This window comes from Pteropus vampyrus, unplaced genomic scaffold (assembly GCF_000151845.1).
Source record: "Pteropus vampyrus isolate Shadow unplaced genomic scaffold, Pvam_2.0 Scaffold8, whole genome shotgun sequence".
In the NCBI taxonomy this organism is placed as follows: Eukaryota; Metazoa; Chordata; class Mammalia; order Chiroptera; family Pteropodidae; genus Pteropus; species Pteropus vampyrus.
In genome coordinates, this window is record NW_011888789.1 from 13,797,274 (window position 1) to 13,817,344 (window position 20,071).

The 20,071-nt window shown below is 34.2% G+C and overlaps 1 protein-coding gene across 1 annotated transcript in view; it reads right to left on the bottom strand.

The window, feature by feature from the left end:
• Positions 1–20,071, bottom strand: part of ZMAT4 (zinc finger matrin-type 4) — a 245,963-nt gene that overhangs the window by 27,568 nt on the left and 198,324 nt on the right. The window contains exon 5 of the mRNA XM_011372649.2: positions 11,720–11,816. Coding sequence (XP_011370951.1) covers positions 11,720–11,816 — 97 coding nt within the window. The remainder of the gene's footprint in view (positions 1–11,719; positions 11,817–20,071) is intronic.

The window sequence follows — 20,071 nt, forward strand, 5'->3', positions numbered from 1 at the left end:
GTTCTTCAAAGAAAACCCAGAACATATAAAGTTTTGTTTGAATAAAGTAGTTTCCTTTGAGTAAGTCCTTAGAAGGCAGAGCTTCTATTATTGCCCATACAACAAAACAGCCAGCACTTCCTAGGTGCTTCATCCTGTTTATGCCTGACTTCCTCCTGGATCCTGAGTTATCTTCCTTCCTCAATTCCCAAATCAGGTTTCAGGCTACTGTGGGCACTATAAGCTGTACCTAAGCCCATATTCCTTGTGACCACATCATCACTGAAGGTGCAGAAGGTCCATCTGTGCCTTCACCAAGCCCCACATCGCTGAGAGATTTTCAGAGTGCTTACTGACCTTCATCATCAGGTGAAACCACCAGCCCTCTCTCCCGCAATTTGAATGTACCCAAGAATTTATGGGTCTTTCTCTGGAATCATAAAGATTTAGTATTTAGGCATTTTAAAAATTACATGAGCACTTGAAGGACAGGAAATATAACATTAATTTGTCATTCTCTACTAAATGATTTAGAATCTAGAACACACTGGGTCACTTAGTAATTATTCGCTAAACTATTGACCCAGTCAATGAGTATTCTGGTGTTCCTTCACCATGACATGTTTGTTGCCTCACTGAAAACCTCTAGGCAAATTCCATCCACAGAAATAAACTGTCTAGATTCAGTACAGAAATGTCACTCACATGTTCTAGAAGGTTGGCTAATTAGTTATTTGTTACTGGGTTTCTTAAGAGTTAAATTTGAAATGAAAGATGCCTCTCCAGTGTATACATGTATTGAAAAGCATTGATAAAAAGCATTGATAAATCTTTTACTTGTACTAATGTTTTCCTGACATCCCAGTATGAGAGAGCTTGACTCCTTTCCCATCACCCTTAGAAGGGGAACAACAAATGTTGGCCACTAAATTTCCTGGCTGCAGTGAATCTCTCGGGTTACATTTTGACCTGGTCTCTCTTTTCCATGAGAAACATACTTTTACCTTCAAGACTCTTATATAATATGGAATAACAAAATTATGACATTTAGCTCTAAGACTAAGAAATAGAAATTACATAGTTAGCTTATAGTTGGCTTTCAAACTTTCTAAGTATGAAGGCTGCTGAAAAATCTAAAGATCCCCTTACTCAATTGCCCTGAGTAGCAACTCTGCTAACCTAAAGCTGGATTTAAAATGAGAAAGTTTAGAACACTCAGTGAAACTCATCTACTACAGAGACTTAACATGTCCTTTCTCATATAGATACTCAAGGACAATAGGTTCTAATTTAGTAAGTTGTCTGTCCATGAAAATCTTGACTATTACTAAGTTCATCTTATTTAACACTGGAAAGATGTTGTAAAACCAAATCTATTATTTGAACTTTATCCATTATCAAGGAAATAAAATCAGGGGTCCGAAACTCACCTATTTAAGGCTTTTATAAGATCTTTTTGTTATAACAGAAATAAGTTTGGTGGTGACGGTTTTAGAAATCAAAAAAGTAAAGTGCACATGTTATCCTGTTAGGTGTCTTTAGACGAAAGGGCACTTAAATAAGGAAGAGAAAAGACAGATATATCTCTGGAGAGTATAATAGCACTAGAGGCTGTGGGTATGACTTTGAACTAATTGTGTCTTGAGCTTGATATATCACTTACATTTCTGAAAGCTAGCTTCATAGATTTTGATTTGTATTTGACTACTCAGCATGAAATAGACTGAGCTTTTTCTGTGACCCTAAAAGCTACAGAAAAAATACACAATTCTTATTTGCTATAAAAGACTATTAAGAGTGACAAATATATATGATTATAATAATGTTTTTACAAATTTATATTCTGACTGAGGTCCAGATACTGGTTGCATCTGGCTAGTCTTAACACAATATAGAATGATCTACATAATCCTAACTCAAAGAAGAAAAAAACGAAAATCTTCAAAATGTTTGTCATTAAGTTATATCTGAAATAACAGTGGTTAATATTTAAAGAGATGTCACCTTTATAAGTGGAGAACATTTGTTTTTTGAGAAAATCCTTCGAACTAAAGACAGAGCATTTATCGAACATTGTGGCTCAAAGTTGGATTTAATCAGTTTATACTAAGATTAGTAAGAATCTAGTATAAGCAGAAGTATACAGATACCCGAGTAGAGGGAATACGTATATTTTTTTAAACGGTAAAGTGAAAAATGCAAATGGGTAAGAAAAATGAGCTCCATATAATAAGAATGGTAAAGAAGCTCTATCCAGGGAGTTTCAAAGACTAGCAGGAGAATAATTTTAGAAAATTCAACCAGGAGCATAGTTCGATTTATTTTTTTAATTTCCAGGTTTATACATCATGGTCTTTGGAGAATAATGTGCTAATTACAGATGACTGACAAAATGGAACAAGTAATCAGATGGATAAAGTGGGAAGCCTGGGTAGGAATCAGAATGTACAGACCACATATATTTGGGAGCATTTGGGAAGTGTTTGTTCTGGTATTGCAAGATTAAATATCAAGCTTGAAACTATTATATAGTAAAATGAAGACCTGGAGCAGATAGAAAGCATAAGACCACAAGAAACTCAGAGTGAGGATAGTCTTGGAGGTCTGTCATAGAGCACTCTTAATATCTCACTGTCTGGTTAAGGTCACTTTGGGTTCTAAATACTGAGCAGAACTGAAATTGTGAGAGTCCAGAAGGCCCAACTTTGGGCAAAAAAAAACTAGAGTTAGTCATGAAGAATTTTGGAGCAATCTTATAGAAGAAGTACTTGGGACAGAAGAAGTACTGAGTGTTACCTCGACATTCCCCTACCCACTCCTCAAGGCCCATTTCAAATGTAATTTCATTAATAAAGGGTGATAATTAACACTTCATGTCAAGTACTATCTAAGTAGTTTAGTATTTTGTTGTTCTTAAAACTCAGTCCTTACCACAATCAGTTTAGGTAAGCATTTGTAATAAAGCATCTGTTATACTTTATTAAAGTGAAAGCTAAGCCACAGAGAAGTTTTTAAGTAACATGCTCAAGGACACAGAGTTAGTAAAAGACAGAGCCAGAATTGAACCCTGATGGTCTCATTCCAAAACCACTTTAGTGAAACTACTTTACCATACTCACTTCCCAATAACTTTTCCTGATGGACCCCAACCAGACGCAATTTCTTCTTCCTTTGAATTCCAGCAGCATTTTGTACTTCTTGTACTTACCATATCCTATGTTGATTTTAACTGTAATTACTTGACTACCTGTTGGCATCCCATCAACTAGATTATAAACTTGTCGAGAGTTATAAATATCTCCTACTATTATCTCTAAGGCCCATTTTAATGCTCCATACACAGCAGGTGCCCAATAGATTTTATTTGTGAGACTGAATTAAATGGAATGAGGGGATGATCTGCCCAAGCACTCACACCACTACTCCATCCACACTATGAAAATCCCAGCCAAAATAGACCCACTCAATCTCCTGTACCCCAAAAAGAGGTGATAGAGAGCTAGACTCAGTAACACAACCAAGGGCATGTTTTCATTCCCTTCTTATCTCCTACCCCTACTGCTTCAACAAAATTGACCTATATGAAGTGAAGTACTTAATTTATTTAATTCAATTCCCTGGCATTCCATGTTCCATGATAATTTTTGAGAGATTAGGCAAATGCTGGCCAAATTCAATATTCTACTAAAGTTTGGTTCTACTAAAAGTCAGTGGCAGCTAAATATAGTTTACAAATAAACATACTCTAATTTCTAATGAACATTGGTGACACGTGTGGGAAAGCATTAGCTTGGACTGTTCGGCCGAAGGACCAACGTCTTGTTTAGAACCTTCCTAAATTTGTCTTACCTTATCCTTGGTTGCCTGTGAAGTCACCAGAATTTGTGATCTATATTTACAGCATGGAATAAGGTTAAAATAAGCATTTTTTCTGTACTTTCTTCTCATATAACCAATTTCATCCTATTTGCCCCAAGTGGTAAGCCATTGGAAAGTCCCTGGCCTTTTGTTTAAGGACAATATAATCAGGCTTCCAGAATCCCTTTCCTCTCACAAAACCTAACTCCTAAAGGTTTGGTCAACTCTGAGTCTCCAGCACTAGAGAAGTAAAGACTAACGAATTATTTTACAGCCTATCTTTTGCTAGCTGAAAAATTATATATAAGTTAAAGAAGCTAAATCTCAAAGTCATAAAACAAGAGAATATTAGAATTGATAGAGACCTGGACTACTCTATATTCCATTCCCCTCAGATTTCAAATGAAGACCCTGAAGCACAGTGAGGAAATATGATTTGTTCAAAGCCACACATGGAAAGAATGAACTACTGATATGTGTAACAATGTGAATGAATCTCAAAAACATGTTGGGCAAAAGAAGTCAGAAAGAGAGGAAAACATACTATATTATTGCATTAAGTTCTAGTATAGGCAAAACTAAGCTATGGTGACAGAAATCAAAAAGTGTTTGGCTGGAGTGGAATATTGGCTGAAAAAGGGTTATGAAAATGTTGTATATCTTGACTGGGCTGGTAGTTACACAGTATATAAAGTGTCAAAACCCACTATCACTCTCTATAACTAAAATCTGTGCATTTTATTGTATGTAAATTGCATCTCAATAGCTCTATTTAAAAATAAGTTAAAAGCCACACAGGTTGTGAGAAGCATCACTGACACTGGGACTCTGGTTGTCTGCCTCTCAGCCTCCTTCCAGTTTTTTTTCTTTCTTTCTGGATGCACTTTGCAGAACCAAGTCAAGTTGGTGATTGGTACTGAATGACTATCTGAAGCAGCATGACAAAAAACATGAGAAGTTTCAATGGAGTCCACAATTAAATCTGAGACATTAAATCATCAGCTCAGAACCACTCTGGAGATAGCCATGACTCATGCAAATTTCAAGCATGACAAAATAATGAAATAATGATTATAAGTCCCTCAAGAAGGAGGTGGGTTGGAAATGGGTGAGCTAAGAAATATTAGGTGTCATTGGTAATTCTAGAAGTACTATGAAAGAATGAAAGTGCTCCCCATTTAGTTCTTTCCAAGCCTGCAAAAGGCCTAATCTATTCACATACTGTAATTATAATGTATCCCTAGGTATGGCATATATAGCAAAAGCATGCAAGTGAGACTGGAAAAACAGAGCTGGTAGAATTGCCTGTGCATTAATGCTACAGAGAGAAAGAAACATAGTTTTTTGGTTTAAAAAAATTTTTTTTCTAGCTAATCCGGAATTCTTCTCTCTACAGGCTATTGTCTTCCACTTGAGAAGCTGAATTCTGTTTCGTCAGAGGCCTTCCTCAGAGAAGGGAGAGCTCTTGGCGATAGTGGACTAGAATATTTTGTCTATTAAAAACAGAGCCAAAAGAATGCCCTTTGACACTCAGGCTCTGCCACATCCTCATCCCTGTGCTGTAGCAGGCATCCTATTTACAGTGTCCAGTGGGCTAGAAAGATTCGGTGACACTCCATAAGCTCTGCTTCCTAGAAGAGCTGTTTTGCACAGCCATAATCATAAAATAAGACAAGCATAGCAGTTGCCTTGGGTTCTAGATTTTGCTCTTTATTACGAGCCTTTCCAAGCAGCTTACAAATGACTATCAGCTGAAGAGAAATACCTGGACTTTCTTTGGGAAAAGACAACTCTACTTTCAATAGTGTCTACATCCTGCTCATCTCAGAACTTTATTGATGACATGTATTTTATACTTTTTAGAAAATAAAACTTTCTCATGGAAAATGTAGCACAATAACAAATCTCAGGCCCCTTAGTTAATGGAATTCTTCATTAGTGCCAGTAAACCACATTGAAAATCCCACAAAGAATATCTATATTTTTAGCCTTTGAAGAAGTCCATGCATTGATTTGATGTTGATTTATTTGTTTGTTTCCAAAGAGAACATCTTCTTGGGGTTTTATGCAACTTTTATTTATCGTATGTATAGAAAGTCCTTAATGATTGGCGTATCTTGCAAAACTAGCTTATTTATTTTCATGCACCCTCAGATAATGAAGTACTATCCTGAATGCCAGAACTGAATTCCAAGATATTGAAAGCAAACATATTACAACTCTGAAAATTAGTCTAAATATCCACTCAATCACTTCACAGATAAATGAGTACAATGGGAAACTAATATAAAGGCTTTGTCTGGAGTATTCGCCTCATGGGGAAAAACTGCAGAAAATGAAATGGATATCACCATTTAAGGCTTCTTCTTAAATGAAAAAAAAATTTGAAATTGCTACTAAGTTTTTGTCAGTCTGATTTATTTTCTTAGACACTCGTGTCTCATTTTCAAGTATCAAAGCAAGTAATGACAACTTTTATATCCTTTACTTCTAGGTAATATACTGTCCTAAGGCTTGAAGTGTTCCCTAAAGTCAAATTTAAGAACACTACAGGGAAATTGTTCATTAGTTTATACTATGTACTCATCTGCCTTTAAATATCATTTTAATTATTTGTACTAATTGACAGACTAGATCCCCTGGAAACCATGAAAAATCTACTAGTGTGATCATTAGTATTTCTAAACCTTTAATCTCATTAGATACTTAACATTTCTCTTGTTATTTAACAAGGGAGCAAAATTTGATTGCCATTTTGCTGTTTATAACATTTGTCTTCCCAAAAATCCTCATTACCATTAGTAAAGAGCAACGTGATAATAATATTATTATTTAAGCATTATCATAACAGTAATAGTAACGATGGCTGATAACCTGACTTCTACTCTTGGCTCTGTCAATTGATTATTTTGGGGGCCTTGGACAAGTCACTTAACTTCTCTGAGACTCAAGTTTCTAACCTATAAACCGGAGATGTGAACATCTGGTCAGTTACAGGGAGGCTGTGCATATTAGGTAACACTTTCGAAGCATTTTAATGTGTTGCTATATTCTCGTTGCACAGAAGTTTTACTCCTCTTTTCAGTGGTGGTCTCATTACCACCATCACCATATTCATCATTATCATCATCAGCAGCAGCAGCAGCAGCAGTAATTTTATTGGGACAGGCATAGTAAAAAGCTGCCCAGGAAAATGTGACAAAAGGCATACTTGTGGAATAAGGCAAGTAGGCTTCACATTGTATTAATTTCCTATGGCTGCCCTAAAAAAAAAAAAAATCATAAACTATGTAGCTTATAAAAACTAACAAACAAAAAATCCCACAAAAAAACAGAAATTCATTCTCTCACAGTTCTAGAGACCAGAAGTCTGAAATCAAGGTGTCAACAAGGACATACTGCCCCCAAAAGCTCTAGAGGAAAATCTTCCCTTGTCTCTTCCAGACGCTCTCAGCTCCTGGTACTTCTTATCTGATGGAAACATAACCCCAATCTCTGTCTTCACATGCCTTCTTTGCTGGGTGTCCAAATTCCACTTTCCTTTCTCTCTTAAAGACAGCAGGCATTGGATTTAGGGCCCAATCTAAATCTAGAGTGATTTCATCTTGAGATTTTAATTATTTACATCTTCAAAGATCCTATTTACAAATAAGGTCACATTCTGAGGTTCTGTGTGGTCACAATTTGGGGGACACATTGCTAACTCCAATACAATGGTAAAAACTAACTGGGGACCTGTTTTAAGAACTTTAAGGCTGAAATCAGGATCGTTAGGAAAAAGCACCAGGATCATGAGAGTGGCATGGAAAGTGGATGCATGTTTGCTGTGTTCTTGTCATCATTAAACACTTATCTATGAGAGAACTGAGACTTAAAGATTTTTCAATGCCCAAGATCACTCAGTGGCAAAGTTGTAGTAGAAATAAAATCTCTTGACTCAAAATTCAGTGTTCTATTCACTATATGATTTAATAATCTTTACTGACCTCAGCACTTTTCTAGAAATTATTAGTAAAAATATAATATAAGACCTTGAAAATTGCTGATACCTTAATACTTATGTTGCTTTAATTGGTCAGACTGGAATAGTTAAGACCCATTTGGCTGACTTCCATTTGAAGCTCTGACAGAGTAATTGGCATAACATTAATCTTTCACCTGAGAACAAAAAAAAAAGCTAGCTACAATTTAAAGGAAAACTTTTGAAAGCTTTGAAGAGTTGTTGTAGCTGATGTTGGTATATTTCAAGGAAAGTATTACTAGTAACAAAGAAGGGCATTTCATGATGACAAAAGGTGATAAGTATGAATTCAATAAGAATACATAAAAGCACTCTAAATTTATAAGCATCTAAAAACATACCTTTAATATAAATTTTTAAAAAGATAGAATTAACAGGTTACATAGGCAAATCAATATTTATAGTTGGAGGATTTTAACTACCTCTGTTTCTCATGAAAATCATAAGCAGACAAAAAAAATCACTAAAGTCATACAAAATCTGAACGATTAAGAAATCTAACATAACTAATGTACCCAATTACTGAAAAAGACATGTTCTTTTCAAGTGAACATGGCGTATTACCAATATTGACAATTTGCCTATGGCACAGAGCTGGTCTACTCAAATTTCAAGGGATTGAAGTCATTTAGAGTATGTCTTCTGACCAAAGTAGAATCACGCACAAATTAATCACAAAATGTATATAAATATTGGATTTCAAGCAAAATACTTCTAAATTAACCATGAGTAAATGAGTAAAGAAGGAATTACAGTAAAAATTAGAAAATATTTAAAAAAAATAATAATGAGGATACCACATATTAAAACTTCTGGAATGCAAAAAAGTAATAATAAAAACTTGTAGAATATAGCTAAAACAATCTGTTGTGGCACATTCAGAGCCTTAATTGCATGTATTATAAAGAAAGGAACACTGAAAAATTAATAATCTATACCTTGATATTAAGAAGTTAGATGAAAAATGCAAATTAAATCCAAAGGGGGTATAAAGAAGGAATTTTTTTTTAAATAGTAAAAAACAACTGAACATAGAGAAAAATCAATAAACTCCAAACATTTGTCCATCATAAAAAGCTAATGAAGATTGATAAACTTCTAACAAAATTGATTAAAAAAACAACAACAACAAAAAGAAGAGACAGAAATAAACAATATCAGGAATGAAAAACATCCTACAACATTAACAATAAACTTAGGGGGTTATCATGCACAGCTTTATACCAATGCATTTAAAACTAGAGATAAAATGGGCAAATTCACTAAAAAATAACTTATTAAAACTGATATGAGAAGAAATAAAAAGTATGAACAGTGCTCTATTAAAGACATTAAATTTCTAATAAAAGTATTCTCACAGTATAATCTTCAGGCCAGATGGAAACATCAGTAAGTTCTTCCTAATATTTAAGTAATAAGTAATAGCAGTTTACTACAAACTCATTCAGGGATTAGAAAAAGAGGGAAGACTTCTCAGCTTGTTTGATGAGGCCAGCATAAACTTGATGCCAAAACTGACAAGGATATTACAAAAAAATTATGGAACAATCTCAGACACACACACACACATACACAAGCGCACGCACGCGCGCGCACACACACACACACATTTTTCAAACTAGGCATAAGGGTAGATGGAACAGGCATGTGAGACCAGGCTATTGTCATTATTTTCTCCACATGTCCTTCATTTCACTCTTCAGAAGAACAACCTTGTGCTTCTGAGACAGAAAAGGAGTGTGTCTTTTTTATTGGAAAGAAGGCAACACAATAGAGACGTACCCTTCTGAAGTCATGTATATTTATTAAATCCCACCAGAGAAGTGATGCTCTCTTTTTCAAAATTCATCATAGTACTCTCTACTAGTAGTCTTCCCTTCCATGCCTGTGTGTGGTAACTGAGTGAAATGGGAAAAGTAGAAGAAGCATGAGTCAGACACTGCCAGGTTCAGTCCCGGCTCTCCATTTATTGGCAAGGTGATAACGGGTAAGTTACTTCTCTCTGAGCCTTAGTTTTCTCATATAAATAAAATAATTGGTCAATAGTATTTATCTTGAAGTAGGGAAGGGGATTAAATGAGATAATAGATATGAAAATGCCTAGCACAAATTCTGGCACATAAAGATTTATACGTGCACATAGAAAGACAGATTTTTCTGAAGCTGGAGATACTGTCTGCATTAGTTATTTACATGGTTATGCCACTTAAAGTCACCATTGACTACCTTTTTCTATGTACTAAGAGCAATAAATGCACACCCCTAAAAGGTTATTATTTATTGTTGCAGCTTCTTGTAATGTGTCTGTGTGTACATCACATGCATTTTAATTAGGATGTATATGCTGCCTTTTAAAACATACTAGTTAGAGAGATGATGAACAGACTACTTTTGGGAGCAGGGAACAGCAATGTCCACTAATCAATATAAGCACTCTAGGTACTTCATAACAAATCAGAAAAAATCATTTTGAAGAATTGTCTTGATAAAAAAGTGCTCTGGGGTATATCAGAGTAAAGCAAGTCATGAAAGTGTCTTTGACTCATGAGATGGCATAATATGGATGAAAAGGAAGAGTCAGTAAAAACTCTGGGCTTGCATTTCCTCACCTAAGCCAGACCCTCTGTGACTTTTGTCTTTAAAATATCCTTGCAAAACATTTCCTTACCTGGAATATACCTTCCTCATATCTCTGCCTCGAAAATTGTTACTCATGTTTCAAAATCACACATTCATTCAATCGAAAATGTCTATAAAGCCCTTAATATGTACCAAGAATTGTGCAAGTCACCGGAGTTTCAACGGTGAGCAGAATCAGACTGTGACCTCCTCCTTACGTGCTCAGCCTCTGCACCAACGTCCTGTAAAGCTTGCCCTGATTGCTCCCTCCCTGGTCTCAGAACTCTGGCTGTCCACATGGTATTAGAGAACACTCTGTGTGTTTACATGGATGCCTCTCCAGCCTGGCAGGCAGCTCTACAGAAGTTAGGCCTGAATCACTTCATCTCTTCCCCCTCAGTGCACACCTCAGAGTCTGACACATAGTGGACACTCAATAAATGTTTGTTGAATAAATCATTTGTAATTCATGAAGCCTTGGTACAGTCAAATCTGTTAAATAATTTTGCTAATAAATATGAGAGAAAGGAAAACAATTATACTCAGGAAAATTATACTTTTTTGAGATATCCCATGTTTTTGCCTGTTTTATTAGATTTTATTAGCAGTCCTAGTAGCTACTTAAAATATATCTATCTATGAAGTTAATGTCATTGATTTTTAAAGAGATGCACAGTATAAATATAGGTAAAATTATGCCTGATTAGCTTTTTCAAGTTTAAAATCATGAGAATTTTTGAAAAAATAATAAGATGAGCTTCCATTTAATTGGAAATAATTATGTATGTAAATGATTTAATATATGAGAAAATTTGTTAGGTTTTTATACTAATCAACAATATTCATCTAGAAATGGAAAATGGTAGAACACATTCATAAAATCTTAACGACACTGAGGTCAGAATATTCTCTAAACAGAGATAACATTGTTTATTTAAAAACACTTTGTATAGATCTAAAACTTTCCTGACATTTATAAAAATGTGTTAAACTGTCCCTGAAAAATGAAAAAAAAAAAACCCTGTCATTATTTGTGCCAAAAAAAAAGTAGAAGAAGCCATTCTTCAAGTAGTGCTAAGTGGACTCCAAAGGCTTTAGTAGCATAAATATCAAGGGAACTTTGGAGATAAAGAGATATAGTTTCCATCTATGTATTTAAATAATTAAAATGTTTAGCCTTTAATCATCATGCTCAAAATCACATGCAAAAGGACCGAAGATTGAAAGTATGAAAGTACCTACTTGGTCTGATGTTTAGATCCTTTCAGGTGGGCATGATACTGTTCTATTGAGTTTAGAGAGACACTGCAGATGGTACATCTATAATTGCGCCTCAGACCTGTAGATGACAGACAGACCTGATTAGCTGCATCTTTGTCATCAACTACCTGAATGAATCCTTAAATCTCCAAAAGTTCAGGGACAGAGTATCTTGGAGGTTATTTGGTGCACCCCACCACCACCAACACTTCAATCCTTCCCTCCAAGCCCAGTCGACAGGTCCCTTAGTGGAAGTATGACTGTGACTATGTTAGAAGCAGCCTGCTCTATTTATGGATGATGGATATTATTTGAACATACTTTTTTGAGGTAAAATGTTTCTGGACATTTTATGATCCAAATGAAGAAGCATTCTATTTTTTCCTCAAGGCATATACACATGCTAAGCTGACATATCTGCAATGAAATTTGAGACTCCAGGGAAAAACTATCTCAATTCCTCTTTCACCTCTATTCTGACAGCAGAATCAGAAATCATTCATTTGGGGAATTGTTCCAGGATCATCTTATAAAATGTAAATACCAGGAGAAGGACAATATATTAATCTAATTCACATAAAAGCCTACTTTCTACCAGAGAGTTTAAAAGAAAGTTATTCATTCGTTTATTCATTTAATTAATTCATTAATAGAGTATCGACTTTGAATTAGGCATTACGAATTCCAAGATGAATAAGATACCCTTTGCTTTCAAGGAGTAAAATCTGATTCCTTTGTCATATTGACTCATCTAGAGACAAATATGTTAGAAAGCAGTTTTAACCAAACTTTAAAGATTTGTCATGGCTCAGAGACCCACATGGAACATATTCCTTTTGACAGTGTGTTCCTTCAGAGTAAGGAGAAAAGTAAACTCAGAGTCATGATCTGAAACTTTGGATTAAAATTCTGGCTTGTGTGATTTAGGCTAAATCATGTCATCTCTTCCTGGCTTCAGTTTCCTCATCTACAAGATTAAGACAAGGCTATTCACATTACAAGAATTAATATAAGAATTAAGTGAACAAGACTTAGTAAAATGCTTAGCAAGTGAGAGTTGTTAATAATTTTGCTCCAAAATTCTATGTCTTACCATTGCAAAAGTCAGGGTGCTAAATAATTGTATCATTTTTTTCCCTGATGAACACCTGGTATTCCATTTCTAAGAGACAAAATCATTCTTATTTTCCTAAAAAGAAAATAATGCACAGTGTTGGAAGAATTTTGTAGCCTGCTACCTGGTGACTTTATACAAATTATCTGATTTCTCTGTAGTTCTGTTTCCTTATAGGATTGTGGGAACAATAGAGTGTGATAAAGCCTGTATGAAAACGTGTCTGGCACGTAAGAAGTGATCAACATAATTATTAGTATGATTTTAAAGAGATGTTAAAATGGAACACTTTAAGTCCCAAAGTCCCAGATGAAGCCCTGAATTGTAGCCTTAAGACATAGATGCTAACTACATCCACATTGCTAAACTGAGATATGAGAGCCCCAGTTTAGGACATCTAAAGGAAGAGGTCAAGCACCAGCTTCCAACGAGTTGGAGTTTAACTTACCCTCCTCCACGCAAGATGGGGAACCCCTCTCTTACCTAAAACCCATGGTAAAAGGATTAAATGAACTACCTACAGAGCTTGAGGAGTGCCTGCTTAGGGGAAGCAATGTACTGGACATTTTATACCACCCACAAGATCCAAAGGGCTAGAGACTAATGGCAAAGGAAGAGAGGTGTCAGGATTGAGCACAGACTGTATTCCCAAAGTTTGTCAGAGCAAAAGATATATTTCCCACAGACAACGTGAATAACATGTATGAGAGGAGCTGGTTTGGCGATGTCTTAGATAGTGGAGTCGGGGGCAATGAGACCGCATCAGAATGATGCTAGAAGTGTGTATCTGAATATCTAGGGTCTTAAAGTGATCCCAGAGGGAATATTTAGCTCATATCAAGTAATGGCTACTAAACAGTCTTGAGATCCTTTTTGAAAAGAGTCAGTTTGCAAATCCTGCCAAGTCAGGCAGCACCTGTGCTAGCCTTGTATATATATCTATTCTGTAAACTTTTAGCCTCTTTGCCCTTCTAACCTGATACCATGCATCTTTCAGCCCTGGAGGAACCTGGAACGACCTGCTGAGGTAAAAGAAGAAAAGCAAAACCCCAGAAGAAAGGCAAAAGCCCCAGGTAGAGGAAAAGAGAGGAGCCTACCACCCTCTCTTTCCCTACAGTAAATAGTCAGCCCAAGCAGAACTGAGCTGAAAGAGGGGAAAAACTAATTTTTAATAAAGTTTAAAGATATTTTAAAAATACTTTTCTATCCTAGATATATCAGTAAATGATACAGAACTTTTATGTATCTGGGAATGAGAGTAAAGAACTAACTCTTTACTGCTTAAAAATGAGTGAAAATTCATGAGACACCAGTTTTAATCCAAGAAGTAGGAAAAAATTAACCCCACTGATGGTTTAAAGGGCAGTGGAGGGTAGGAATAAGGTTACTTTCTGATTACAGCCAATGAGTCTCTCACTGAATGTTGCAAAGTCAACAGAATGACTCTTGCGTCGACAACGTAATAATGAGCAGAACTTCGTGTAGACTGTCAAATTGTTATGACTCAATGTATGTTTCAGAGAAACCTATTTGACATGTCATATGATAAACTGGATTGGCCAGTATAAGACTAACTTGTTTTAGTTTTAATCACATAATTGCAGACTGACTTTCCTAATTGTTTGATTAAGAGTCAATTCAGTTATGAAAAAAAAAAATGAAACCACAGATCTTTGGGATCTTGGGAAGCAATATAAGGGACTCAGAATTTTCCAGGCACAGACCAACAGTTCAGAGACAAGACAGATGATTTTTGGCTTTCTATTCTCTCAAGCAATTACTCCCCAAGTTCCAAGCATGAATGCATCCCCCAGTGAAGTTACTAAAATACAGATTCTCAGCATGGCTTCTGGAGATTCTGAGTCTATAAGCTTTGGATAAGGCCTGGGAATCTACAAGAAGTTTCAGACTTGTAACACCAACCCCCAACATACACACACACTTTAAAAAGTAGTGTCACACACTTTAAAAAGTAGTGCTCCATAGACTCATACACCTCTTGGTAACTTGAATTTGGCAGAACAATACTAGGTCTTTAAAAAAATGTTATTCCATAAAGAAGAGCTATGCTTACATCACTTTACCATTTCACAGGTGTGCATGATTCAGAAAGATTACTGTAGTCCCCAAACCCAGAGGCTATAAGTTATCACAGCCAGAATATGAGTTCTTTGAATCCGTATTCGGGGCTGAGCCATTCTCCTCTTTTATGCATGGAATCAGAATATAAAAACCAGCTTTGGGCCTTCCTACCTCCAGAGTGCTCTATCAATCTTGTCACAATAAATGGTAACTACTTTTTATACGGGTCCTCTTCAGACTACAGACTAATCAAAGGTCTCTTCATAACAAATGGGGGGTTCAGCTTGGCAACTGGCATATATATTTATGTTTAAAATGGGCATTTTTAAGACTATCAACAAATCTAAAAAATATTCCGATCTGTTGCTTTCCATTACAGTCTTCATGCTCTGCAGCCAAACAGAGGTGTGGGCAGGAAATATTTGGCAATTTATTGCAATGCAAACTACAAGGAGTATAAACTAGAAAGGTAGTACATATAAACAAGAACAAAGGCAGAGAAGGGGCAGAGAAGTCCTCCTCCACACATGACACAGTGTCCTTGGTGGGAACGTAGGAATGCTCAGCTGAAATCCTAATTACTTTGGAATTATACAGCAACTTTTTTCCTTAGAGAACTAGAGGATCTTATTAAACAAAAATGCTAAGTTTCTTAGTCAATTCATTTTCAGTGCAATCCCATATTAACTGTAGCCTAAATCCTTTGCAGACTCTACAGTTATTTCTGCAGTATTTCCAATTTGTGTTAGGAAATACAGTCCCTGCCTGCAAGGAGCTGACAGTCCATCTGGAGAGAGAAGATATGTATACCAACAGCAACAGTGTAAGGTACATTAGATCATAAAAAGTAGCACAGTCAGGATGAAGTAGAATGTTATTGGAACTAGAAGAGGAGATTGTTTCTAATTCAGTCCAGAAAAGCTTCTCAAAGATGCATCACTTTTGTATTTATGTTTCCTAGCACGGTGTGTAAAACAGATGGTCCTGGAGAGTTTAGTAGTATATGACTACTCGGTGTGCCTTTTCAAGTCTAGCAAAGATAAACTTCAAATGTCCCCGCAACTTCAGTTGTATCCATTCTACATTAGGAAAACATCACTGTACCTTTGTTATGATGCCAGGTATTTTGCTGAATGCTATGACTGTAGGAAAGAATAAAACAGACAGAATAACTTTTTTTTTTTTTAATGGAACTCATCAGGTAGAAAAAAAAAGAAACACATAAATGAAAATATAATTAAAGATTATAAAAGTGTCACAAAGGACATAAACAGGATAATGAGAGAGAAACAAAAAAGAACGGTGATTTTAGTCAAATATATGGTCAACAGAGTTCTCTAAGAAGTGTGATATTAAACCAGAGAGATGAGATTTGAGCTATGATTTGAAGAACTAGTTAAAGAGTTGTCCAGGGAAAGTAAACAGCAAACACAGAGAGCTGGAAGTGGAAATAGGCTTACGGCGTTCAAGGAACAGAAAGTGTGAAAGAAAGAAACAAATTAAACAAAACTGTCAACTCAGAATCCTGTATGCAGCAAAACTATCCTTCAAAATTGAAAGTGGAACGAGAACAAAAATTTTCAATAAAAACTAAGAAAATAGTTTTCCAGCAGACCTACATTACAGAAATGTTTACAAAGTCCTTCAGGTGGAAAGCAAATGACACCAGATGTAAACTCAGATTTACAAGAAAAAATGAAGATTATAAATAATTAATATGCCTTAATAAATATATTAAATAATTAATATCTTTTTATTCCTCTAAATTTATTTGAAGACAGTAAACAATTTAAAGCAAAACTGTAGCATTGTATTGTGTATTGTGGTATTTATAATGTATATACATATAAAATATATGACAACAATAGCACGAGAATGGATGGGAGTAGAACAATACTGTTGAAAGATTATATTTTACATGAAGTGGTAAATATTAACTTTAAATAGACAGTGGTCAATTAAGAATGCATACTATAATACCTTAGGAAAAAAATACAAAGATATACAGCTAAAGAACCTATAGAGAAAAATGGGATAATAAAAAGTATTTGATTAACCCAGAAGGCAGGAAAAGAGAAAGAGAAAAATAGAAAATGGATGAAACAAATAGAAAATGAATAATAATATGACAGAGCTAAATTCAACCAACCAATAATTAAGTTACATGCAAATGGACTAAACATTTAAATGGCAGAAATTGTCAGTCTGGATAACAAGCAAGATCTAAATATATAGTATTTTCAAGATATGTACTTTGTACACTTATAGGTTGAAAGTAAAAGAATGAAAAAAGATATACCACACAAACAGTAAGTATAAGAAAGTGCACGTGCCTATATTAATATCAGACAAAATAAATTTCAAGACAAGAAATATTAGCAGATATAAAGGGGATGTTTTACAATGGTACAAGGAGAAATTTTTCAGGAGAATCTAACAATACTAAATCAGGATAGCCATTCATCTATTAATGAAATGGATTATGTTGTTGAAAATTTCCCCACAAAGAAAGCTCTAGAACCAGAAGGGTTTATTGGAGAATTCAATCAAGTATTAAAAGATTGTATAATATCTACATATACAAATTCTTTCAGCACATGGAGGAGAAAGAAACATTTCCACACTCATTTTTGAAACAGCATAATGTTAACAACAACAAAAATACCTGACAGACTCTAAAAGAAAATAAAATTGCAAACCAATATTTGTTTGCAGAAAACAATGACAGAAAAGTCCTCTAAAAATTAGCTAGTCAGAAACACAATGTAGCTATAGACATGCATGTATATATGTATACAGACATACATATGTCCATTATATCAAACCAAATTTGCTTATTCCAAGAAATTAGATTGGTTTAACATTTAAAAATCAAAAAATATTCATTATATTAACAGACAAAATGAGAAAATAATATAACCCAATAGATGCAGAAAATAGCATTTGACAAATTTCAACATCCATCCATAATCCAAATTCTCAGCATACCAGAAAAGAATTTCCTTAATTTAATAAAGAGCTTCATCGAAAAACTACAGGTAATATTATATTAAATGGTGAAATATTGAACAGTTTCCTAAGATAAGGAAAAAGCCAAGAATGTCACTTTTATTATGTCTATTCAGCATTGCACTGGAGATTCCAGGCACTGCAATAAGAAAAGAAAAAAAAAATTCTTGCAGATTAGAAATAAAGAAGTAAAATTATCTTTATTTGTAGAAGATATGATTGTTTATATAGACAATTTTAAGGGACCTACAAAATAACTGCTATAATAAATGAATTTAGTAAGGTTATAATATACAAAGCCAGTAGAAAAAAAATCGAATGTATTCTTAAAATAGTTACAAACAACTGAAAGATAAAAAATTTAAAAATACCATTCTAATAGTATCAAAAATATTTTAAAATACTTCGGAATAAACTTATTAAAGATGTATAAGACTGAAAACTACAAAACATTGTTGACAGAAATTAAGATAACCAAATAGATACAGAGATATAGACATCATATTTATGAGCTAAAATAATCAATATTGTTGAGATAACAGTTCTCCTATAGATTCAATGCAAACTCAGATTTGAACAGGCTCTTTGTATGAATCATTTAATATAAGTGAAAATCAAAGTAACTAGAATTGCCAAAACAATTCTGAAAAAAAATATTTTGAGAACTCACACTTGAGGACTTTAAGATATGCTGTAAAAGTTATGTAATCATAAAAGTTATGTAATCATTAAGCACAAGGATAGACAAATTGCATCAATGGAACAGAATAGAGCGTCTAGAACTAGAGCTACAAAGATCAATTAATTTTTTAAGTTTTATAGAGATATAATTGACAATACAGCTCTGTATGTTTAAATGCACCCTATAATGATGACATACATATTGTGAAATGATTACCATATAAGTTTAGTTAATATCCATCATCTCATGTAAACACAAAAAGAAAAAGGGAAAAAAACTTTTTTCCTTGTTATGAGAACTTTTAGGATCTACTCTCTTAGCAACTTTCAAATATACCATAGAGTAGTATTAACTACTCTCTTCATGTTATATATTACAGTCCCAGTTCTTATTATCTTGTAACTCAAAGTTTGTACATTTTGACCACCTTCATTGATTTACAACAAAGGTGTTAAGGCAATTCAATGTAGGAAGAAAGCTTTTCAACAAATGGTGCTGTAACATGTAAAATGTATGAAACAAAAAGATGATCTACCCCTACCTCATGATACACATTAAAATTCAGATTTATTATAGATTTAAATGTGAAAGATAAAACTATAAACCTTTTAGAAAAATACAGGTGAATATCTTATGAACTTGGGGTAGACACAGATCCCTTAGGAAACAACATAAACTGAACATAAAAAAATAATATATTGAATTTTATAAAAATCAAAACTACTTATTAAAAAAATCGAGAAAAAAATTTGAGCTATATCTTAAAAAGAAAAATATTTGCAATACATATATCTGATACAGAACTGTGTCCAGAATATATAATTAACTGCTATAAATCAATAAGAAAAAGAGAAACAGCCCAAACATTTCGAAGGACAAAATACTTGATCAGATATGTCATAAAAAAAGATATAAAAATGATCAATAAGCACATGAAAAGGTGCTCAACATCATCTGTCCCAGGGAAATAAAAATTAAAAGAGCAATTAAATATTGTCTTATACTCTCTATAATTGTTACCCTCAAATAAAACAATATCAAATGTAAACGACTATTTTGAAAAACTGGAATATTCACACATTCCTGAGAAGATTGCAAAATGATACACTTACTTGGGAAAACTGTCAATTTCTTAAAAAGTTAAACACATATTACCCAATGACTCAGAAATTCTACTGCTAGACATTTACCCAAGGAACAAAAACTCAAAACAATCTAAATGTTCATGAACACAAGAACCGATAAGCAAGTTATGATTTATTCATACAATGGAATAATATATGGAAACTAAAAAAGAAACCTACTGACTTATGCAACAACATAAATGAGTCTCAAACAATGTAATATGTAGGCAAAAAAGTCAGACACAAAAGAGCACATATTGTATGATTTCATAAAGTTCAAGAACAGCAAAGCTATTCTGTAATAATGGAATTCAAAAGAGTTA